The 26,219-nt window shown below is 37.1% G+C and overlaps 2 protein-coding genes across 2 annotated transcripts in view; one reads left to right on the plus strand and one right to left on the minus strand.

The window, feature by feature from the left end:
- Positions 1 to 6,357, plus strand: part of TMEM123 (transmembrane protein 123) — a 46,206-nt gene extending 39,849 nt beyond the window's left edge. Inside the window, exon 6 of the mRNA XM_023740133.1 lies at positions 3,745 to 6,357. Coding sequence (XP_023595901.1) covers positions 3,745 to 3,769 — 25 coding nt within the window. The 3' untranslated portion in view covers positions 3,770 to 6,357. The remainder of the gene's footprint in view (positions 1 to 3,744) is intronic.
- A 3,051-nt stretch (positions 6,358 to 9,408) lies between these two features.
- Positions 9,409 to 24,135, minus strand: BIRC2 (baculoviral IAP repeat containing 2). The gene is made up of 9 exons (XM_004385861.2): positions 23,996 to 24,135; positions 20,555 to 22,731; positions 20,355 to 20,454; positions 18,508 to 18,586; positions 17,864 to 17,912; positions 13,752 to 13,994; positions 10,746 to 11,000; positions 10,428 to 10,469; positions 9,409 to 10,313 (listed from the first exon to the last, which is right to left on the minus strand). Exons 2-9 carry the CDS (start codon positions 21,450 to 21,452, stop codon positions 10,120 to 10,122), a joined length of 1,860 nt encoding a protein of 619 aa, XP_004385918.1. The 5' UTR covers positions 21,453 to 22,731; positions 23,996 to 24,135; the 3' UTR covers positions 9,409 to 10,119.
- Between the last annotated feature and the right edge of the window lie 2,084 nt (positions 24,136 to 26,219).

Below are 26,219 nucleotides of genomic sequence, written 5' to 3' on the forward strand. Positions count from 1 at the left end.
ATAAGAAATACCACATCAGGTCTTACCAGGCTATTGACCTAGTATGTCCTGTGTCTACTGGTAGCACTAAATAGACTCCTCCGTAAAAATATGGTTTTTGAGTTCTATGACAAAGACTTCAAAACTAAAATTCTTCAAACAGCCTCACTTTTCTCTGTTGATTTACTGTTTTAAATGAGTTGCTATTAGTAAAACTACCTTTTCAGATGAGCTTTATCAGCAAGCCCCAATCAACAAACCATGTTCACCCTAAATGTAGCTCTATAAGATTGATGGTTTTTGAAGGTATCACCTCCCAGCTTTTGCTGCTACAACAAAGTCCTTTTTCTCTTTGTCTTTTGAGTCTTATATGTACAGAGCCAGTTTGTTCTTTTGATCATTTTAGGTACTCTTCTTGGGAACTAAGAAAGCTTACTAATGTCTGTCTTAGGAGTTGTACACAATATTGTTCTAAGTAATGATTGGTCATGATTTATTTTTTGTTAATCTAAAATATTCCTCAGAATAAACAACCATTTTCCAAAATTTGCTCTGTGGGTTAACAGTTGTCATACACATAGGTGTCCTATACACAGAATTTCCACATCAAAACCATTTGGAAAATGCTGGATTGAGCAAAGTAAAACACTTTACTACTAGACTTCTCTAAGCCTTTAATATGCTGATGTACATTATGAATTTCCAGGAGAGGAATCTAGTATAAAACTTTTCTCAAATTTTTTATTCAAGTATTTGTTGAATGAATAGCTCTCCCCCCAACCTCCTCTTTTTGTTTTCAGGGTACATCTCTTGGAAGTAGTATTGTGTGGGACACGTTTTGAGAAATATTACACTATTTGAGGGAGCCTTTCCTTTGACACTAGACATGTGTCAATGCATACAAAAGCAAATAAAACTTCTTGATACATTAAAGAGGTACTAATTTATAACAGGTACTAAATAAGAATATGGAAAGTTTCTGAGCTTCTCAATTCATTGACAAAACTTCTGAATAAAACAGTCTTATCAGTGAAAATGGACTTGAAAAGTTATATTGCTAATAATATTTAAACAAAAGTGATAATCTAAGAAAAAAAGTCATACTTAAAAGTTACCTTGCATTTATTCATCATACTAAACTCACTTTAAAAGAATATCAAGGTGGTATTTCGCCAGATTAAAGGCATATTCAGATACATTAATTCTCTCTCTTCTTTTTTACATCAACTCACAAAAAGAACAAAAATACCTAAAGGAAATTGTGATCAAATAGTGTTAACTTAGAAATGCCTTAAAATTTGAAATATTTTTTAAAACCACTACATATTTCTAGAAGTATTTCTCATGTTTTCTTGGTAAATTTCACTTACACAGAAGGCACATTTTGATTACAGTAAATTAAACATCATTTTTTATAAGGTCAATATTTGTTGATATGGCTAAGGCTGTTAAATAGTGAAGCAATTAAATTAAAATGTGCTATTTTCATTTTAAACCCACCTTAACTAAAAAATATGTGATTTTAGCTTTGTGGACTAATTTTTCTTACGTATACATGACCAGATAATGCCGCATGCAGGCACTGTGAAAGAAGACAGAGCCCAGAACCCCCACAGTAAGGGAACTGTGCTGGCAGAAGCAGAATTTGATTCTAATAGAAGTCTTATTTTCATATAGGAGTCAGTAGATGATGAAAATACCATATTTAAGCGAGTCTGTATGTACCTTTTTGTTGTTTTCCACACTGTAACATTTCTGAAATTATATCTTACAGTCAGTGGGATGAGAAAGCATTATTATAGCTTAATTGGCTGTTAAACAAGTCAAATGTTAAACTGGATTGTCTGTTTGACAGCCTTAACTACTGTTTTTCTTAGTGCTACATTAGAAAAAAAAATAGTGCGTTTTAAAGTCAGTAGTTCCTTTGAAGCCATAAAAAAAAGGCATATCATAAGGGCTTAATGTTGGTCCCATTAAAGGAACTGAGACCTTCTGTATCTAGGAATAATAAGCATTTCTTTACCTAGGAATAATGAACATTTCTAGTTTTCACTTATTGGATAGTAAACGGTTGCCATCAGTTGATTCCAACTCATAGTGACCCTATAGGACAGAGCAGAATTGCTCCATAGGGTTTCCAAGGAGCAGGTGATGGATTCAAACTGCCAGCCTTTTGGTTAGCAGCCGTGGCACTTTACCCACTGCACCAGATTGGATAATAACAGAGAGTTAAAATTTAGCTCCTTGTTTCTTAGAGTTGCATAGAGACACAGTGGAGTGAAGTGGTTAGAGATAAGGCTCAGGGTAGACAGACTTTGTTTGGAGCCCTGGTTCTGCTGTTGACTAACAGGGTGCCTTCCCGTGCTTGTTAGTGTGCAGTGGTCAAGAGCTCAGGCTCTGGACACAAGAGTTCACTTAAGTCTTTAGCGTTTGATCCTCTGCAAAATGAGATAATAAAAGTGCCTTCTGCATAGGGCTACTGGGATGATTACATGAGATATGGATGTAAAGTCTTTAGCATAACACCTGGCACATAGTAAATGCTCAAGCAATGGTGGTTTTTTTTATTTTTTTATTTTTTATTGTAGTTTAGATGAAGTTTACATTTCAAGTTAGTCTCCTATACAAAAATTTATACATAGTTATGTGACCCTAATTGCTCTCCCCATACTGTGACAGCACACTCCTCCTTTCCACCTGATTCCCCATGCCCATTCAACTAGCTCCTAACCCTCTCTGCCTTCCCATCTCACCTCCAGGCAGAAGCTGCCCGTGTAGTCTCTTGTATCTACTTGAGCTAAGAGACACTCCTCACGAGTATCACTTTATGTCACACAACCCAGTCCAATCCCTGTCTGAAGAGTTGGTCTCGGGAATTGTTTTAGTTCTGGGCTGATAGAGAATCCAGGGACCATGCTTTCCGGGGTTCCTGCAGTCTCAGACCATTAAGTCGGGTCTTCTTACTAGAATTTGAGTTCTGCAGCCCACCTTTCTCCTGCTCCATCAGGGACTCTCTGTTGTGTTCCCTGTCAGGGCAGTCATTGGTGGTAGCCGGCTACCATCTAGTTCTTCTGGTCTCAGGCTGATGAAGTCCCTGGTTTATGTGGCCCTTTCTGTCCCTTGGGCTAGTATTTTCCTTGTCTTTGGTGTTCTTCATTCTCCTTTACTCCAGGTGGTTGGGACCAATTGATGCATCTTAGATGGCCGCTTGCAAGCTTTTAAGACCCTAGATGCCACTCACCAAAGTAGGATGCAGAACATTTTCTTAATAAGCTTTGTTATTGCCAGCTGACCTAGATGTCCCCTGAAAGCATGGTCCCCAGACCCCTACCCCTGCTACTCTGTCTCTAAAAGTGTTTGATTGTATTCAGGAAACTTCTTAGCTTTGGTTTAGTCCCGTTGTGCTGACTCCCCCTGTAGTGTGTGCTGTCCTTCCCTTCACCTAATTCTTATCTACTATCTAGTTAGTATTGTTTTATTTTTTAAAGAGGGTTATAATAACTAACTGGGGAAAAGTCACACAGCCACTCAGAAGTAGAGCAGGGGTTGTCTGTTTGACAACCTTAACTACTGTTTGAGTCCTTAACCACTACAGTTTTTACCAGATACTTTCACATAAGAAACTTTATGTAGGGCAATGACAATTCATTTTGATTCTGAAACTTGAAATTGTTCTAAGGTTACTTCACTTGCAAGTATGAGTATATAAGTAATTTTGATACTAATATAAGATCGAAAGTAATTATAACCTTTGATATATTACAGTGATGAACATGATGCCATCATTTAAGGAAATCCAAGGACCAAGGAAAGAAGAAAGATTGATGCAGCCCTATCAATTAATTTTGGTTTATTTTTAGCTTAAATATTCTCTTCTTGGAACTTGTAGAAACAGGCCATGCGTATAATGATTCAGTGTATTATATAAATCTGTAAAGAATCCTCTTGCTTACTAAAAGTAAAGGGAGTTTGGTGTGGGTTTTTTTAATGAACATTTGGAGCTGGCAAACAATTAATGCGATTATATTCACTTTTCGCACACATATAGTAAAGACAAGCAAGCCCTCTCCCATTTTCTTGTGGCATTGGTCATCTAGGGCCAGTATTGGAAGACAGCATCACTTAAAGGCAGGATGCCATCTGGGCATACAAATAAGGAGCTTGTCACAGTACTCAGGATTTTGCGTGCTTTTGTTGCTCACGCAAAGAACTTCAGTGCTGAGTATATCCTAGTTACTAATGCCACACAGCTGAAATTATACAATTGAGTAAACCAGGTCCTAAATGTAATTTTAGTTTAAGTGTCTCTTCAAAAAGCATCATTTTATGTGTTTTAAAGTGTACTCGTTGGTTTAGAAACTAACACACATCTAAAAACAAATCTTCAAATTAACCCAGAAACAATACCTGGCTTAGCCGTGTTAGAGATCCATTGGAGCACTGGATAGACGGTATTTTTATTAACTTCTTTTGAACTTTCAGTGTAAGCTGATATAAATTTCTCTTTGGCTTTTTGCTGTAAAATTTCAACAAATTGTAATGTTTAACATGACAGTGTTTTAAAGACTTAGTTGCTAGTGTTAAGTAACCTGGCATTATAGGAAAGAACTCCTAGAAGGTAGAATATTTGCTATTGTTAAGAATGTTGTCGCCACTGGAAATTGCATTTATTTCACATTCACTTGTTAATGTTAATTTTGTATTTAGTGAATATTTTTAAGAGGTGTAGAGCTGCTTTCAATATTTAGAAATGTCTAATGGAGTGTAAACACAACTTAAAAAATCTTTTACATGGTTTCCAAAACAACATTGAACTCTTTATAGTTGAAACTATAGATTAATGCTGTGTTTATCAAGCCAGGGATTATGGGGTCCGCCGCAGACTACTAAAAGCTTCAGGATGAAAATGTAGCTTTTTCATGCAGTGTCAATTTTACTTAAAGATTTGGGGAAAAGGCATTTTTATACTAAAACAAACAAAAATGTATTTTGGAATAAATTCTTATTGACGTTTTAAAAGAGGAATTTTTAAGACAGGGAATTTCCTACTTCCTTATTTGGGCATTCCCCCCGACTATTCCTCTTCCTCTGCTGAAGGGGAGGAGAAAAAGCACAGTATTGTAGGGGCACCAGCATTAGCCAGTGTATTCTGGAGTGTTTTCAGTTTTACAGTTTATATCCCAGCACTTAAAACTCAGGGTCAGGTTTTGACAAAAGAGGTATTTAGTTACACTAAATACTAAGATAGGACCCCTATCTTAGATGGCCAAAGTAAATTGCACCAATACCTGATAGCCTAAAAATAAGCTAAGATGTCCTACTGAACATACACTTGCATTTAACAGGGATAAAATATAACTTTTGTGATCGGCTTGAATTTGCAGAGAATGCCAGATTATCAAGAATTTGGACATAAAGGGATCATTTTTATTTGCTGTGCATTATGGCAAATTGATGTGATCAATATGGATGATAAATATTATCCAAAATATGGATAAGATCTATATAGTGCATGCAGTGTAGCAGAAATTTTATGAAACACGTGTTTAGATTAGTTTGAAAAGAGATGTGGGATCATAGGTTGAGTTGCATGTTACTAACTTGGCCCTAAACTGGTCATTCAGTCACTGCTTTCATTCCTTTGCAAATATAGTTAAGATATATTTTATAGTAATAGGGGCCTTTTAAATCTACCTTTTTTCTAACTAAAAAAAATTGTTTTATCTCCTGCATCCTTGATATTTCCGTACTTCAAGTCAGTCAGAACTTTGTGGACAGGCCTGAAGTTTTCCTTGAATATTTGTTTCTTTAGCACTTTGAAGATGTAAGACCACTTTTTGAGTACTAAATGTCCATTGTTTGCCTTGCAAGTTTCCTCAGCTTTGGTTTGAAATAATTTAGTTATGTCTTTTCTCTGTACAGAAATACTAGAATTTGTTAATTTTAAATACTAGTACTTTCAATGCAGTCAGTTTTTTGTTATCTGCAAAAAAGAGGGAAACGATGATGTGAAACACTTATTTCGCTTTGGAACACATTTCTTAAGCATAGATTTATCTTCCTGGTTATGTTTACTTTAACAAATTTTTTGTTTGTATTTCTCAAGAATGTATTTACTTAAAAGTAAAAGCAATCCAAACGTATGTCTAAATATTAGGCAGAAACCAATCTCGAATTTTAAAATTTCCTTGATAATCCATAAAATGCGTTGAAACACAGACAAATGAGAGTTGGCAGTACATTAGTGATAATTTTGTAATTATTGGGAAAAAATTTTAAAGCAAATTCCTGTTACATTTTTTTCTTATAGTGACCAACTTCTGGTATTTCATTGTTACTGAGATCTATTTTTAGAATAAAATTTTGTTCTCCATCTGAGAGTTTCAAGAGTATGGTTTTACTTCATTTCATTAAACTCAAGAGCAATCAACAGAACAGAAAAAGCCCAAAATAAAAAAGTGAGACTGCAGGAGCTACACTGACACTATAAAGCAGTAACATGGTAAATATACATAGGTACAAACTATATAAGCACAAGCTCTTTGGGGTCCTCAATAATTTTTACGGGTTCTGAGACTGGAAGGTTTAATAATTGCTACTATACGCTAATAGGATTGTTTTATATATAGTAGATTGAAATGTTACAGTTCCAGAGAAAATTTAGGTCTGTCTTGCAAGCTGACAGCCAGTTGCCCTTTGATTTATGGAATAAATGGCAGCCAGCAAGTAAAGGATCTCTTAGGTTGTTTGTTTGTTAGAGGGCCGAGCAGAGGAGAGAAGTCTATTCAGCTCCAGCACTTTCGTGCTCTTTTCAGAGAGAACATGAGAAACTACCAAGACAACAGACACAGAAAGCTTAACAAATGACAGCTTATACAATTCTCCCACTTAGATCAAGAGGGAGGGTGAAGAAATAAATATTTCCAAACACAAATAAGAAAGTAGAAAACCGAAGTATGATTCAGCAAGAGATTTTTTTTTTAATGAAAATGTTTTGGAGTCACTCCTACCTGGACCATATAAAGTTCACAGTACACCAATTAAATATTTTCCACAATCTTTGTTGTTTCACTGAGCCTGTTTCCATATTTATAAAATAACAGGGCTATCTCTCAGGGTTTTAAGGATTAAATTGGGCAATAAATAAACCCAACAAAGCATGTGACATTCATCCATTCGTTCAACATAATGAGCACATGTTATGGCACTATGATCATTATCATCAGGAGGGTAAAAACAATAAGGAAAAAGAGTCTAAAACCCTACTCTCTGACCTAGGCACATATAAGAATTTAGCAAGTGGGTGTAAGAATTAATTACACTACTATTAATTACATTACCATTTACTTACATTTTATGCATTATTTTACTGAATGTGAAAAGAATCGAAGTCCTTATACACTATTAAAACAGACTATAAGTAGTCCCCAACATACAAAGTATTCGAGTTACGATGAACTGCACTTATGACCATCTTTTTTTTTTTTCTTTTGGGTACATCTTATCATTAGTAATATGTACTACATACAGTGTTGCAGCACGTAATTTGCTGTTATCATTCTCAGATATTCACACACAGATGTTATAATATGATTTATAAAGATACTGATAATAAAAGGCAGTAATAATGAAAAAAAAAATGAGGTATTCGACTTAAGTCAGAACCAACTTAGGGTGGAGTCATCGGAATGGAACCCTGTCATAAGATGGGGACTACCTGTACCTTGAATAAAGCCAAGTAAGATGATGATGTTTGCTGTCAAGTTGATTCCAACTCATAGTGACCGTATATGACAGAATAGGACTGCCCTATAGGGCTTCCTAGGCTATAATGTTTACTGGAGTAGATTGCCAGGTCTTTTCTCCTGAGAAGCTGATGGTAGGTTCAAACTGCCAACCTTTCAGTTAGCAGCTGAATGCTTAACCATTGTGCCACCAAACCTGTTGCCATCGAATCGATTTTGACTCATAGCAACCCTACAGGAAAGAGTAGAAATGGCCCATATGGTTCCCAAGGAGTGACTGGTGAATTCTAACTGCTGACCTTTTGGTTAGCAGCCAAGCTCTTAACCATTGTGCCACCAGGGCTCCTAAATAAGATGATAAATTTTTTAAATGGCAGTCCATGCAATTTTTTAAAATGTTAATACAGCTTAATAGGACAGTCTGCCAGAAAAGCCCAAACTATGAAAGCAGGCAGACCCATGTTCAATTTTACCTTGAAGGGCTGAAAGAATTAGAGCTAATATACTTGAGTATCAAGCACCTCAACTGCTGAAAGTAGCTGGCACACAGTGGATCCTCAATATGTACTATTATTAAGCAAGGAGTCCCCAGGTGGTACAAAGCTCAGCCACTAAGTGAAAGGTTGGAGGTTCAAGTTCACTCAGAGACACTTTAAAAGAAAGGCCTTACATCCTACTTCCAAAAAATCAGCCATTGAAAACCCTACAGAGCACAGTTCTACTCTGACACAACTCTACTTGGAATCAACTCAATGGCAACTGGTTCTTATTAAAAAAGTTTCTTAAAAGATTTAATAGCATTCCATGATAACAAGGGTGATTAGTTCTAAGATTAAGACATACCAGGTAGTTTTGACTAAAGGACCTCTTAATTTGACTCCCTGAAGGAGCTAATAATCCCTTCGGGAATTGTTAAATTCCAGGTTGCTGGAAGACAGAGAAGAGTTTATGTTTTCTACCTAACAAATTTTGAAAAAAGTAAAAAAATCCCCTCCTTACATTCTTCCAATAACCACAGGGAAAGATTCACTCTATCTTGCGTCTAGGTGTCTGCATTTGAACTTACATTTATCAGCACATCAGGAAGGAAACAATGTAAAGAGAAGAGATGGGGGTGGGGTAGAGAAATTTTCACCTTTTCCAGTGTAGTCTCTATTTAAAGGGATCCAAAGGAGTAGTGGGGTGAGAAAACTGGAGACTTTTTTAATAGTAGACCACCTTATCTACCTGGCCTCACAAATCTGCCATACAGCCAGAAGACATGGAAAAGATCAAATACGATTAGGCCCAAAAAAGGAGGTATTACCACTGCCTGTAGCCCACCTTCTCATCTAATCAACAACTATGTGACAAAATGATTGCATTATTTTTTGAAAATCCTAATACAAATTTACCTAATTTTATTTATTAAGAGTTTTTTGATACTAATTTTTTATTCTACACTATAGCCATTATATACAAAGCAACTAGATTGACATTTAAAAGAATCTCATAAATCACATTACTATTTAGAACATTTCTTTATATTTTCTTTGAAGAACTCAATTTTTTAGTAGCAAGCATTTGAGTGCTTACAATGTAACATGTATTGTGTTTATGCATATTATTGAATTTAATCTTTATAACCCTATGAAGATATATGGAAATTACTATTTAAATTAAAGGAAAAAAATTGAAAATGTGGTCTTTTTAAAGTACTTTTATTAAGATGTTTCTCACAAATTAGAGAAAAGCTTATTTACCATAAGAAAAAAAATCCCTACTTTACAACACAAGTGAAAAACACCGAGAATTTGGCACCATAACTGTGATAAACTCCAGAGCTCCTGATTTCCAGTTCTTTTAAACTATATTCTTACGCCATACTCAACTTTCAGAAAGAATTCCAAATCCAGTAACTTCTGAAATGATACATAACAGCACTGTGTCTACACCTTTAATCACGCCTACATTCACACACATACACCAATATAATCCATCAAACAAATCTTCCCCTGCAAATAAACTGAGATTAACTGTGATAGAAAACACTATTTTTTTGGAAACAAGCCTACTCGTACCAAAGCAGAATAGAACACAAATGTTACTAATCTAAAAACCAATCATTCCTTCTTTACTTCCAAACCAAAACTCACGGCAGTGGAGTTGATTCCAACTCGTGGTGACCCTACAGGACAGAGTAGAACTGCCCCATAGGGCTTCTAAGGCTGTAATCTTTAGGGAAGCAGACTGCCAAATCTTTCTCCTGTGGGGCTGGTGGGGTCGAACTGCTGATCTTTTGGTTAGCAGCCAAGCGCTGTCAACAACTGCACCACCAGAGCTCCTTTCTTTACTTCAGATAGCTTCAAATGTCCAACAATATTTTAAAGATTTTTCTACGTAAGTTAGTTTTCTTTTATGAAAGAAATGTACGAACTGTACCCTTGATTATACCCCTGCAGATAGGGCATTTTCTTAGAGAAGGGGCACATTCCTGGCACACTACTAGATGACCACAAGGAATGAATACAATTGAAACTTCTTTGTCCATACACACTTTACAAGTTCTCTCTTCTTGCAATCTCCTCAACTGTTCTTCTAATGACAAACCTAATAACAAAAAACAACTTTAGTGAAATGCAGTTCCTACTTTACCTCCCATAAAAAAAATTAAAAAAAAATGGTAACATTTCATGTTGGTTTTATGGGTTAATTTTGTTTTACCTGAAACATCTTCTGTTGGAATATACTTCATGTTCTTTTCCACTGGGGAAAGAAAAATATACAAAAAGCATCAACCTACCAAATACAAGACTGCGTCACCTCACACCTATTTTTTTTCACCTACTACCTATTCAGTAATGTAGATTCTGGTTAATATTATCAGGAATCGTTACATTTAGCCATACTTTTTAAGCAATAAAAGACTTCATTCTTTTGGAACAAGTTAAAGATTATACTTTGCTAATTGGATTTGTCTGTCAAAGACAGAGATGAACATAACCCTAAGGATTTCTAAAACAATTTTCCCAACAAACTCACCAAATAAGTTCTTATATAATGTAGAGTCAATTTCTCTTAGACAGTTTTTGAAAATGTTAGCTGCAGCATTTCCTTTAACTAAAATGGTATCAATCAATTCTCTTGCTTGTAAAGGTATCTGTGTTTTCTGTTTAATAATATCGTGTTCCTGTTTATTGATTACATTGGCTGTTAAAAGATTATCCAGGATAGGAAGCACACACGTCAATTGTTGAAAGAGAGCCATTCTATTCTTCCGAATTAATGACAAGTCATCTTCATTTAAAAAAGGAAAAAAGAAAAAAATCCATTAGATTTTAAACTTTTCCAGTTACACACATGCAGTCACTAACAACCGATTCTACAGACAATTTAGCCATTAAATAAGAGCTTGCAAAAAGAAAAACAAAAAGGTTTGTTTGCACTTTACTGCCTGTCATTAGAAAACTTCTAAATTTAGTTAAGCTATATTATACAGTACATACGGGGGTCTCTGTTTTTGTAGTTTAAAAATGTCTCCATATTTACACCTCGTAAAACTCTGCTTTTCCTTTATTCTGTTGAAAGTAAACAGAGAATTGTAGAAGATAGTAAAAATTTCTCACCTCTATAGTCTTCCCCATGGAATTAATAATACTGACTTCTATTTGCATTATATCACTTGAGTTTTATAAGCACTTCATATAAATTGTCTCATATGATACAACAATCCTGTCAAGGCAGGTATGATTGCCTCTCACTTTCAGACATGGAGAAAAAGACTGAGAAATGAGTGACTAATCTGCCCAAGGTCACAGAGAGAATAAGTTTCAGAACCAGGTCTCCTCAACCAGTGTTTTTTTTTTATTTTTGGCAACAATATACCCGCAAAACACACTCCCATTCCAGTTTCTAGACATAATGATCAGTGACACTGGTTACATTCTTCATAAACCAATGTTCTTTTCAACAACCCAAACTTAAGAAGCAGTGCTGTAGTTGTCAACAGCTTGAACTGTGAAGTCAGGACAGATCCATGTTCTAATGTTGGCCTAGCCACTTAACAGCTAAATGCCCTAACCCTTATAAGCCTGTTTCCTCACCTGTAAAAGAGATTCATAACAGCACCTTCCTCCAAGAGTTGTGATGATAAGTTAATATATGCAAAGCACTTAGCATAATATCTGGCACACAGTTAGCTACCATTATTATTAAATAAATACCTAAGTCTATATCAGTTTCTTTTTAAAAAACTACATATGAATCAAACATAACCTTTAAAAAAAAAATCAATGTCTTTTCCTTCAGTTCAAACCATATAAAATTGCAAAGTTAATATCCTATATTTATAAATATGAGCATGAATTACTGAGGTATTTTTCATACAGCTCCTTCTTTCAGTTTCCCAATCACCATATGTAACGGCACCTCAAAAAAAAAAAAAAGTACATCTCTAAAAGGTACAGGCTTAATGAGAAATATATAAAAAGAGAAGTCTACTTTTCTTCCCCTTTTATGTTTTTCTAGAAGTGAACTTCTCTATTCATGTCAAAACTATGAATTCCCTTCTCTGACGACAACTTATCTTTCTACCTTAATAATTCACCTTACTGCTAATAGTTTTATTTTTTGCCTTTTTCAAAATCTCTGTATCATTCCCAATTATACAAGCACAGCAGCTGTCTCCTTGCTATCATTACCTCCTAATCTAGTCTAGGTTATCAGTCAGCTGTTTCAATGTTCTCTTACTAGCACCCTAAACTTTTCCCCCCTATTCCTTATTTATCCTTTTCCCCTATTAGCCTTGACAAGTCCATAATTTAAAGCCATTCTCTGACCCCTACAAAGTGGGAGAAAGTCACAAAACTAAGGAGACTAGATTTATTACAGTGGTTTCATTTAACCATAGCTGGGTTTCCTTACTGCTTAACAATCCTTAAATATTTTCACTCCTCTCAGGCCTTTTCTTTCACCAGGCCCCTTCCACTTCCAAAATCAATCTACTTAATAGAAAAACAATTTTTTTCTTTTTTTATGTGCTAGGCACTGTCCTAAAATGTTTTACTTGCAACATCTCATTTAATTCCTATAGCAACCCTATATAATTGGTACTGTTACTATCCCCATTTTACAGATGAGAAAGCTGAGGCTTGCTTAAATAAACTGCCAGACTAGTAACTGACATAGCTAAGATTTAAACACAATCTGTCTCAGTCTAGAACTCAGACTTTCAAACATTTCGCTACACAGCCACTAAGGTTCTCTTAAACTATTCCTATTTTTATTTACAAAAAAAGAAAAAATATCTTCTTCCAACCCAAATATCCCAATTTATGCTATATATGCAATCTTCACCTCTCTGTTGGCTCATTCACCCTGTCTTCTGCACACTGGACTCCACATCTACTCTATAAACTCTCTGCGAGCAATCACCATGACTAGCACAGAATTTCGTATAGGTGCTCATGCTCAATAAATATTTGCTGAAGGAATAAATGATTACACAAAACACTTGTTCTGGGGAGGCTGAGACTTAACATGATCTGGATGAACACCAAGCTCAGTTCCCTACTACCCTTGGGTTCAGGAGGAGGTTCTCATCATCAGTTCTATTTTTTTGGATAGATTTCATCATCAGTTCTATTTTTTTATGTAAGGATCACCTAGCAAGGATTATGGAGTAAAATATTATATTATTTAAAATATTATTTGAAGAAACTTAAAAAAAAAAGTAGAAATAAGAACTACATCCAACTTTAAATCCTGCTTTTTCAAAACAATATAAATGTGCTATGTATCAGGAAGAAATGCAATATAGCTCAAGAAAATCACATTAGCATACATCAGGGAATCTTACTGTAAAACTAACATACAAAAAAAAAACTAGTCAATGGTTCACAATTAGAGGCAGCACCCCACCCTACAATGGAGAGAACAGGAGGTATAGTTTAGAAATGACTGGGGGGGCTGCTAACTGTCCTGCAACATGGGAAACAGTCCTATGAGCCCTACTGAGAAAAAATGCACATGACTAACATTCCCAAATACCTGATGCCATTTTTTCAGTTTGTCTTTCCTTCTCCTCTTCTCTTTTTTCATTTTCAGCATTAAGAAGTGCGGACACAATATCGTTAACTGTTTTGTAATTCTCCCCAGTCGTTAGGATTTTACTCTGAACTGTCTGTTTTACTAGCTTTCTACTGAAGCCCATTTCCAAGGCAGCTTTAACCACAGGTGTATTCATCATGACTGCATCTTCTGAAGAACTTTCTCCAGGTGCAAAATGAACTACTGAAAAAAAAAGACGTGCTAATATTAAATTCTACAAATAGGAAACCATGGAGGAAAAAAATGATTACGCCACAATTTTTACTCTCATACTGCTTATATTCGGGTAAGGGAGATGAGTTATATGCACCAATTACCTATAACTCCAATAAAAGTTTGAGCTTGATAAGGGTCAAATGAGAGTATAACCAGTGTGTTGTACTTTTTTTAAAAATACCACTTTCCAGGCTGTAGCCTAGACCTTCTTAACGAGAGACTCTCTAAGCATGGAGCTGAGGAATCTATACCTTTTAAAAACTCCCCAAATAATTCTCAAGTACAGTCCTTTTATGAAACTGATAGCTACACAAATTTAGAAGTGAGAAACGATATTCTCCAGCCATGAACAGGGGAAAAAAGCTCAAGAAAGACTTACAGTAAAGGGAGCATTAGAGTTTGGACTTTTATGAACAGGATCTAGACATGTAAAATAATTGAGGCAGAAAGAATAACATGAACAAAGACAAGAAGTATAGTAAAGTGGAAGACTAGTTCACACAAAATATGACTAAAAAGGTAATGAAAAATATGGTTAAAGAAGTAAAGTAACAGGATTTTAGATAGAGACAGATGCTCTGAAGAAAATAAAGCAGTTTAAGGTGATTAAAAGAAGCTAGAAGGTTTCAGATAGGGTGACCAAGGAGAAACATTTTCTGTTAACAGGGTCACTGCTAGCCCACATGGCACTTTTGTGAAAATTACAAAAAGGTGACATTTTTCAAGACACTTTACTGCCATCTGCTGGAAAACATATAAATACACGAAGTCTACAATATGTATTACGCTCCCTTGCCCAAGCATAAAAAGGAACCTTGGTGGCGCAGTGGTTAAGCACTGGGTGGTTTGAACCTACCAGCTGCTCCATGGGAGAAAGATGTGGCAGTCTGTTTCCATAAAGATTTATGGAATCTTTACCTAACCTTGGAAACCCTGTGGGTTTGGTTTGGTTTTGGCTGGCTCAACCATATGTGGAATCTCTGAAGAAATGGCACCAGAACAAAAGCTTGAACAATAAGAAGAAGTGAGCTATAGAAATATCTCCACGAAGTCTTGTAGGCAAAGAGAAGAGCAAGCTTAAAGGTCTTACATCAAGGAAAAGAGTGGCATATTCAAGAAACAAAAAGGCTAGGTGGTCAGAGCATGCAGAAATAAGATGGTAGGTCAGAGAAACAGGCAATGCTCTGATCATGCAGAACCTTGTAAGTTTGTTATTTTACTCCAAGTTTGTTAGAATGTACCAGAAGGGTTTTAGGCAAGGAACTGATGAAATCTAACTTGTGCTTTCAAAAGATGAACCTGGAAGGTCTGTGAAGAGGGACTATAACTAGGTGAAACAATTAGGGAAACCTGTTGGGAGGTCATGACAGAAGACGATGGTAGTCTGGATTAGGTGGATAGTGGTGGAGGTGAGAAGTAGTCAGATTTGGGATATATTATGAATGTAGATGGGGAAGAACTTCTAATAGATATACAAAGTAAAGGAGAGGAATCAGGGATGATGTCTAACTAGAGCCAACTTCTTGACCTCAGCAAATAGGTACCACTAACTGAGATGGGGCAAACTAGAGAAGGAGCAAATCTAAGGGATGAGGATGGGAGATTTTTGCTTCGGTCATGTTAACTCTGAGACGCCTATTATAGCCAAATAGCCTGGACCTACATTTAGAGGTTTGAAAATGGAACAGCCAGCAAATGTTCAGGACCAACCAAGGAAATAGCAAAAAAATTAGTTGTGTACCAGGAAGCCAAGCAAAGAAGATGTTTCAAGAAGAATGAAGCATTCAACTGTGTCAAATGCTGACAAAAGATCAACTAAGATGAGGACAGGGAACCGATCAGTGTATTTGCTAAGATAAAGGTTCCTGGTTACCCTGACAAGTTTTTTTGTAGAACAAGTTAAAAAAAGAATGGAAGGTGAAGGAGTAGAGTGAGTACAGATAAATCTTTCCAGGCATTCTGTTGCAAAGAGCAGCAGGGAAATGGAACAATACCTAGATGGTGACACAAGTTCAAGAAAAGGTTTTCTTAGTATCAGTAATATTACATCATGCTTGTATGTGAATGACCCAGGAGAGAGAAAAATCAGTGATGCACGAGAGAAAGGGTAGATCACTGCCAAAGCAAAGCTCTTAAGGTAGAAATAGAGAATGGGATGCAGAGGACAAATGGAAGGACTGGCCTTAGACAGGAGCAAGGATAGTTCAAAAGAACAGAAAGGAAAGTATATGGGATACATCATGTAGACTGGTGGTTCTTCTGATTGCTTCTATTTCTCAGTAAAGCAAGGTTATGAGCTTAGAGTAAGGAAGGGATGACTCTTAGAAGCTTAAGGGGAAAGAAAATGTGAGACAGTCATTTTGAAGATTAGCAAAGTCATTTTATTAGAGAACTCCATTTGGATTGCAGGGCAATATAAAGTGCCCACTGAGAACTGTGGTTATAAATCTTAAGAACAGTCAGCACAGTTGCCTTTTTTTTCTAGCTTTATTCACAGGAGACAGTTATGTACCCAAGTAATCTTTTCCATGTCAAATATTACCAAGTCCTTCAACCATTCCTCCTATCCATGGTTTCTAGGATCTTATACACCCTGGTCACCCACTTCTGGTCCTGCTACAGATTTGCCAATATCCCTCTTAAAATGGCATGCCAAGAATAGAATATGCCTTTCTAGATGTGATTAATGGACTATTATCTTCACTGTTCTGAATATCATGATATATGTACATTACACACATTAACTAATGACAGATGTGACTAAAATTAAGTTCTAACCAGAAGAGAAACTATTTCCTATTCTCGAACTAAAATACTTTATGTTGTCAGCTGCCATCGAGTTGGCCCTTGATTCATGGCAACCCCACGTTGAACTTGTTCTAAGAGTAGAACTGCTCCATAGGGTTTTCTTGGCTATAATCTTTACAGAAGCAGTTTGTCAGGCCTTTCTTCCTCGAAGTAGCTGGGTGGGTTTGAACTGCCAACCTTTAGGTTAGCAGCTGATCACAAACTGCTTGTGCCACTCAGGCTCCACTAAATACTATATATCTGACTTAAATACCTAACATTTAGCCCAATTCTTAAATCATATGTGAAGTGGTGTCCTTTCCAAATTATGCTAGCTCACAGCAACCTTCTCCTCTTTGGAGGGCTTATTATTTGCATCACTCATTTGGTGTTGCTGTAAACTATTTGTTGTTGTCTTTCTTTTGCAGGTATCTTATCTCCCCAGGTAAAACGCCCACACCTTAAGAACAAAGACTATTACACTTCCTCCATTAACCAAACTCACTGCTGTCAAGTCAATTCTGACTCATAGAGACCCTTTACGATACAGTAGAACTGTCCCATAGGGTTTCCAAGGCTATAAACTTTACCGAAGCAGACTGCCACATCTTTCTCCTGGGGAGTGGCTGGTGGGTTCGAACCACCAACCTCTCAGTCAGCTCTTAACCACTGCACCACCAGGGCTCCTCTCACACTTTCTAGAATCCTCTAAAATGCTATGACTCTTAATGGATACATTTTGTTCTTGTTGTTGGATGCAATTGAGTAGATTCCGACTCATAGCAACCCTATAGGACACAAGGTTTTAAATCTTTACAGAAGCAGACTGCCACATCTTTCTCCCACAGAGTGGCTGCTGGGTTTGAACCGCCAACCTTTCGGTTAGCAGCCGAGTGCTTAACCACTGCACTATCAGGCCTCCCCAGTGGATACATAATCTTATTGTTAACTTCTGAACACTTTTTCCTATGGCCTCAGAAACCCATTCTTTACAGACTTTCATCCTTATAAAAATTCCAATTTGATATCTGAAAAATTTTCATACATACTGGGTGGATCAGCACTTTCATCTCCAGGAGTGTCTGAAGTTGACAACAACTATGAAACAGGAGATAAGTTAATAAGTAAAATCAGAAATCTCAAACAACGTGAAAACAGTAACAGTAAGTTAAGTTTATCTTAATTAAATGTACATATTCTTTTGAAAACCGGGCAATTTATAAACTTCAAATTGCTTTGTGTTACTCTATTCATCCCATAGATTTCCCCAAACTTCACCTATTTCCAAATAAGAATTCAAGAGTTTCTGTGGTTTCAGGAAAGTAGAAAAAATTTTCTTACTCAATTTAGAAAGTCAGATTTCAACTGGGTTACTCTAAAAGGCCCCTAATTCCTAATAATTTATTTTTTGTTTATTTTTCCTAAAAAAGATGGAGGCACTAAAGACCCTTCTCTAACCCCACCACAGGTTTGTAAAGTAGCAGGTTCAATTATTTTTCTTTCAAAAAACAAAGAATAGTTTTTCAAAAAGCCCAATAAATTGGTTACAAAAATTAAAATTAAAGACGTCATTAACGTGGATACAAAGTATGTACTTTAATAAGAAAACAGATGTAAATATCACTTTTCATGATTTCTTTTGTAATTATCATTTAGGAGAATCCAATGTTGCCAATTATAATAATTTATTTACCTGTTCAAGAAGATGAGGATATCTAGCTTGAATCTCATCAGCAAACTCCTGCCCTTTCATGCGTATCAAGAACTCACACCTAAAAATAAGAGGAAAATTTTTTTTATTCTTTTATATAAAATATAACCTGATCATTCTAGAAAAGTGGTTTTGAAACATCTCTTATTGTACTTCACAATAAAAAATACATTTTACACAACCCAGTACAAAATTCCCATAAAATAGTACAAACTCTATGTGAGATGTATTCTGATATTGTCTATTCTATTCCATTAACACAACAACAATAAAAGGGCCTGGACCCACAAAGGGTCATAAACCGAGGCAGGAAATTGTTCTAGACAATTTACTTTTTTGACCTAACATAGTTTCAGAAACTGTAACTCAGTAGTCCCAATTTTCACAAGGTAATAATTTTCTCCAGTGTTACAACATCTCAAATATTTTCACCTATACATAATGTGACAGTTCCCAATAGTTGTTTGCAAACTACCAGGGCTTCTCAAAGGTGTTCAGGTAGTTCAGATAACATCTGTTTCCATTTCATTCCTTTTGTTTCTCAAGGAACGGTGCTAGAAGACTGGATATCCACATGCAAAAATAATCGACTTCAGCCTATATTCATACTATCTACAAAACTAACCTAAATATGGATCATATACCTGAATGTAAAACCTAAAACTATAAAACTTCTAGAAGAAAACATAGGAGAAAAATCTTTTTGTGCTTGGGTTAGGTAAAGATTCTTAGACAAGACACCAAATGCACAATCCATAAAAGATAAAATGGATAAACTGACATAATCAAAATTAAAAACTTCTTCTCTTCAAAAGACACTGTTAAGAAAATGAAAACAAAAAGCCATAAACTGTAGAAAGACTGCAAAGCACATCTGATAAAAGACTTGTATTTATATTAAGGACTCTCATAACTCACTGTCAAAGATACTCACAGCTTAAAACATTAAGTAGTCCAACACCTAATTTTACAGATGAGGAAAGAGGTTCAAAGGGGTCATACGACTTGTCCAAGTTCACATAGCTACTTAATAACAAAGATAAATTAATCTAATTATATTTCCACTAACAACACATGTAAATTATTCCTAGGTTATAATAGAAAATAGGAGGCATGGCCAGAGACAGAGTGGCTTTAAGAAAAGGTGATAAGTGACGTATCACAAAAAATAAAACTGGATATACAAAATAATTTACAATTCTAATCAAACTTAGCAATAAGATTTTATATGCATCTTTGTATTTGCCTCATTCCTAGATCGATTTTATAGCCCTTCTCGTTTTCCTTTTTGTCTTTAACTTCTCTTTAAAGCAAGATGACCAAAAACAAAAAACAAAAAAAACCCGTTGCTATCAAGTCAAGGCTGACTCATGGCAACCCCATGTGTTAGAGTAGAACTGTTCCACAGGGTTTTCTCGGCTGTAATCTTTACAGAAGCAGTTCACCAGGCCTTTCTTCCATGAAGCCACTGGGTGGGTTTGAACTGCCAAACTTCAGGTCAGCAGCAAATCACAAACCACTTGTGTCACCCTGGCTCCTTAAATCAAGATGGGACATATATAAATGAAATTTATGGCCATAATTATAAATGAGTCACCAAGAATAAGCTAAATTATATTCTTTTGGCTGACAAAAGAGAAAAGCACACAGAACTTCTAGAATTCTTCTCAATAAAATAATTAAAAATTAAAATTCGGTCTTGTAAAAGGCTAATTCCCCAATGGTATCAAAGCGGCCTTGTTATAATTTAAATGCAAACTTCCATCACGTGAGCATCCCTACTTCTTTTAAGCACAATTTTGTGCGGCAGAACTTTGCAAAACAATCACCTTGGAAACCACTTGGCATGTTCTACCCATGGATCATCTCCAGATTCCCAACACCTCAAGCCACCGTCACAACAAAAGCATTTGACATCATCGTTGCGACCTAAAGAAAATAAAGGCCAAAACTGAATACACATATGTTCTAGTTAGTAGATCAAAATGAACTAGATAAATGTATAGCTACATATTAGTTTCTTTCTTACCCACATAATAAAAACCAGCACTTGCAAGCTGCTCAGGCTGAACTGGAACACTAGATGGCCAGTACATAAATGTTCTCAGTCGAGCTGCACGTGTCTGCATGCTCAGATTTGAAATGCTAAACCTCAGCGTTTCTAGAGAATTTTCCAAAAATGGACAGTTGGGAAAATGTCTCCGGTGTTCTGACATAGCATCATCCTTTGGTTCCCAGTTACTCAGTTTCCCACCACAGGCAAAGCAGGCTACCCTATCTCCAGGTCCTATGTAATAAAAGCCAGCTCTTGCCAAATCTGATGGTGACAAAAAGGTTAATGGCCACATCTGGTAAGTAAGAAATCTGGCTTCTTCAGTACTCATTGCATAACTGTAGGGGTTAGTCCTCAACGGGGAGATGTCTTCCACTGCTCTGGAATTAACAGGGTTTGGTGAAAGATTGCAGTAAGAACCACTAAATGAGCCACTATGTTCCAAAGTGGGAGATAATGAATGTGCAAAACTGTTTCTCATTGGAGAAGTATTCTTAGAGGTGGATCCCAGACTAGTAACTGAAACCAAATTCTGAATAAAACTACAGCTAGGATACAGTTTTTTATGCTTTTCAGTAGGATTGTCTCCTTGTTTCCAGTTATCCAGCATCAGACCACAACAGAAGCATTTGACCTTGTCGTTCACACCAGTGTAATAAAAACCAGCCCGAGCAAGACTCCTTTCTGAGATGGGAACACCGGTGGGGAAGGTTGAATATGTAGACATTCGGTAGAGTTCACATGAAAAGTCATATTTCATTTTTTGTTTGTTGCTGTTTGTCCAATTTGACAAGATCTTGCTATCTTCCATTATATTCTTAAATTTTCGTTGAGAGGGACTTGGGACAAGTCTTTGGAAGGTAGATTTGTGCATGAGAAGGTGATTTTAATTTCTGATGGCTAAAGGCTTTCACATGAAACTTCTCATCTCTTCACACTAAATTATATTTTCACTTACAAAAAGGAATCAGATGATAACCTCCTACTTATCTAGAATTCACTATACCTTCTTTACTGGATTTATACCTGGGTGCACACTCAGGCATCCTACTTAATGCCTAGGTTACCTGATGGCTACTTCTTCTAGGTTACCAAGTTACCACTTAGTACTCTCTGGGACTATATTAAATCTTTTAGGTCACTCAAGTGCTATTTGCTTATAATTTAGTGTAACACTAACCTAATGGTCTGAAAGAAGTCGGTACACTTCTGAAAGTATGTTAAAAACCCCTGATTTTTCAGAGAGGTTATATTCCAAACATTTTAAGCTAAGCAACTATAGAATACTTAAATTATGCCCTTAATTTGCTTTTGATTACAAACTACAAAGCCTGGATACAAGAGGAAAAAAATTATATGCATCAGTCCTCTTTCCCTATAGGCACTTTAATATGACATCAAAAAAATTATTGTTTTATTCTAGTAAACTAATTAAAGCCTTCATATAGTCACATTATCTAAAAACTTATTTCATATAGCTTCTCATCATAGTATTAACTTAAGTGGATTGTTAGCTTCAGTAACAACTTTTGGGGAAGTCAACACCTACAAGTTCTGTTGAACCTAAGCTTGTTAGGGTGTATATGATATCAAATGAAATAAATTTTGCTTAAAGGTCACAAAGTATTAACTTTTCCATCTTTGTTAAATATTTTCTATACATGTTTCCACTTCCCACACCACCATTATTATGTTGTCTTCCTTACTAACTTTGCACACCACTTTATGTACTTGATCAATCTATTTTTTCCATAAACTTAACTACTTAACCAGAAAATTTCCAAAGCAGTAACGTTTTACATTGCATTTAAAAATTAAATACCCTGTCGTTCATTTAAGGACCATGCATCCATTCTGTAATTAATGATGAAGTAATTCATCAAAAGATACAACTTGTCTTTTCTAGTGTTATCACAAATGCCTAATAAAATATTACCAATATTACCAACAGAATTACTGCTTATGCATAATGTACCAGTAATCCTACTAGCCTTCTTTCTGAAAACACTTCGTATTTTAAATATATAATTCATACACAAAATTACACTCCACAGAATTCAAACTATATCCCTTTATAAAGTTTCTGGGTTTCCATAGTGGGATTTATTACTGCAGGTGAAAAAAAAAAAGTAGACTCTTCAAGGCTGTAAAATCTGAAAAGAAAAAAAAGCTATTTTAGAAAACTTTATTTTCATGGCAAATAGAATCAAAGATGCTTCCATTTATTCAATAAAGTCTAAAAAGGATTTACACTTCAGACAATACATCTTATTTCCAGCAATTTGTCACAACACTTTCTGATCAGAAAATCGAAAAGCTCTTAACTGAAATAAATAAATGCAATATACTCCCATTAACATTAATTATACGTTAGCGACGCATACAACTTTGAAGGCAAGAGGGCCTTTCCATATGGGAAAACATTTTTTGTCCTTGGTTTCCTCACCTCTTCTGGTGACAGCTTTTAATAGTTTAAGGATACAATCTGGCAGTTTGCGGGAGGAAAAAGGAGGTAGTGGTAAGAAAAGAAGGCACCACTATTACTTATCAGCAACAATACAGCAGTAATTAGACACAAACGTTATTTTTTAACGTCAAGCCTCTCCAGGACTAGGCAAACTGCCTAGTATAGTAAGAATCAGGAGTTGCTTACTATAAATCCTTACACTTAAACTCTACAATTCCCTCACAATTCCAAAGCAACAACCATGGAAAGCAACTGGAAAACAAAACAACACAATGGCCTGAGAAACACACGCCTTGGGAATGTGACCGCTTGCAAGCGTGCTTTAATTACACCAGGTCTCATATATTCAAATTCGGATTTTTAGCTACAAGCTGATGTTGCTCTTTTTATGCAAAAAAAAAGAGGGGGAGAGATTGGAAGGGAAAAGTAGAAACTATGGAATTTGCCCATTCATTTCCCGGAGTTAATTTTCACAATACACAACAGACTACTTAAAGAGGCAGGGCGCAGTTGGAACTATCTGAAATACGAGATCCCGCCGTCACAGGGCTGTCTCCGTTTAAATATACCAAATTAAAGGTACATCGAGGGCCAAGTTTAAAACCTTGCAAAAACTCTAAGAGAAAAAATCTTGGTCAAAGTCCAAAGGCCGGAAAAGTGGGCGGTGGCTAGAGTGTGCATGAAAACAAGTCAATTTTTAAAAATCACTTTCGACTTGCGAGTCTTGAAATTCAGGCTTCTGAATTAAATTAAAGCCGCGGCGAGGGCAGAGCTCGCTGCGGCCCTGGACCTTCGGCCGAGGGGCCCCAGACCCTGTCCTCCCTCGTCCGGCCGCAGCTTCAGTAAACTGGGCCGCGGCGGGTCGAGTGTCCTGGGCCGCGGCGGGTGGAGTGTCCTAACCCGCCTCGCGCGCTCTCGCGCGGCCCGAGCCGGGAAGTAGCTGCACTCACCGCAGTGCTGGCGCAGCAAAGACGGAAGCAGCGCAGCAGCACACCGCCTACCGGCGGCCTCCTCGCGTCCGGGGAACAGCTGCAATGACACGGGCTGAAGCTGCCCTGGGCCCGGGTCCTGCGTTCCGAAGCCCCCTGGCGAAGCTGAGCCGACGCCGACGCACGGTGACGTCAGCGCGCTTGGCCGCGAGCCGCGTCAACCGGCGCCGAGGGCGGAGGGGAGTCTGCGGCCGGAGCGCTGGAGGAGTGCGGGTTCGCTACGAAGAGATGTGCGTTCGGGAGGGACGCGGGGAGGCCCAGCGTGGGCGCCCACCTGGAGCTGCGCTGTCAGCCCGCGGGGTGAGGCGGGACCATCCACATCAACTCGGTGTTTGGTTTTTTAATCTCGACGTTTGCGCTCTTTTAACGCTTCCTTCTGTCTTCGGCCCTGACATTTTACTGAGCGGGACGTGGCAACCTTCGAGCCGTTGAGTTTGAATCTTGGGAAACCCTGCGGAAACGCCCTTGTATCAGTGGTTTTGCGCTTCTTCCCCCATGTCGCCTCAGAGTTATGATCCCGCCCCTGGCAAAATTCCTCTAGTGTGATGCCTCCTGTCGCCATAGATGACTGTGTTTGGGGATGGAGTCAATCCAGTGGCATTTTTGCTTCTATTAAGTAAACACTTGTAACTTTGTTTCAGAGTAAAACTGCGTAGCACTCTGATCTTTACCGATTACAACAGGCAGCAGCTAGGCGCCAAAATTGAAAAATGCGAAGTTTTGAAGTACTGGAAAGTAGTACAGCATCAGAAGATTAATTTTGATTAATCAGCCAGTGTATATTTTTAATTTTTCGTTTGTTTTTAAACTTTTGAGTTTTTTTGTTCTGGAGACATACGGACTAACGAAGAAGTGTTCTTATTTAAGAGGCTCATTGTGAGCAACGTGAACGGTTATTTCAGGCCAATCTTCACTCACAATATTTTCTGAAATTTTAAATGAAATAGAATATATATATGTGTGTGTGGTCCCTGGGTAGTGCAACCTGTTTGGGCTTGATTAGTAACCTAGAGATTAGCGCTGGAACCAACCCAGCAGTGCAGCAGAAGAAAGGCCTGGCAGACTGCTTCTATGAAGATTACAGCCAAGAAAGCCATATGGAGCAGTTCTAGTCTATAACACATCTAGTTGCCGTGAATTGGAATCTACACCACTCAGCAACAGGATATGTACATTATATATATAAAACCAAACCAGTTGCCATCTAGTCCATTCCGACTTAAGGCAACCCCACGTGTGCAGAGTAGAATTGCACTCCATAGGGTTTTCAAGGAGCCCTGGTGGCGCAGGGACTAAGCACTGGGCTAACAGAAAGGTCAGTGGTTTGAACCCACTCAGCGGGAGAAAGATGTGGCAGTCTGCTTCCGTGAAGATTACAGCCTTGGAAACCCTATGAGGCAGTTCTTTCGGTCATATAGGGTCGCTATGAGTCGGAATCCACTCTACCACAACGGGTTAGTTTCAGTTTGTAGTCATTTGTGCTACCCAGGGTATGTCTATGTCTCTCTCTCTGTACGTATATGTATTATATATGTGTATTTGTATGACTATATGTATAGGTATATATATATAAATATATTTTCGGGGGGATGAGAGGAGTCCCTGGGTGGTACAAACGGTTAAACACTCAACTGCTAGCTGAAAGGTTGGCAATTAGAACATACCAAGAGGTGCCTTGGAAGACAGCCCTGGCAATCTGCTTCCAAAAGGTCACAGCCATGAAAACCTCATGGAGCAGTTCTACTCTGCACACATCGGATCGTCATGAGTTGGAATCGACTCAATGGCAACTAACAACATATATATTTAATGAATAATACATACCTAAATGAACCACAGAGGAGTCCATTTATCAAAATTTAAATAGTTAAGTGATAGAAATGAAATTGTAAAATAAAAAATCTTGGTTTTCACAAACACCAGAAGATAAGCTAGGTAACTGGGATCTTCTAAAAATTAAACACTTATGCTCATCGAAAGACCTCACCAAGTAATGTGTAGGTCTTAAAAGCTTGTGAGTGGCCGTCTAAGCTACTCCACTGGTCCCACTACGTCGGGAACAAGGGAGAATGAAGAAAACTAAAGACACAAGGGAAAGATTAGTCCAAAGGACTAATGGACCACAACTACCACAGCCTCCACCAGACTGAGTGCAGTACACCTAGATGGTGCCCGGCTACCACCA

This window comes from Trichechus manatus, unplaced genomic scaffold (genome assembly GCF_000243295.1).
Source record: "Trichechus manatus latirostris isolate Lorelei unplaced genomic scaffold, TriManLat1.0 scaffold00148, whole genome shotgun sequence".
NCBI lineage: Eukaryota > Metazoa > Chordata > Mammalia > Sirenia > Trichechidae > Trichechus > Trichechus manatus.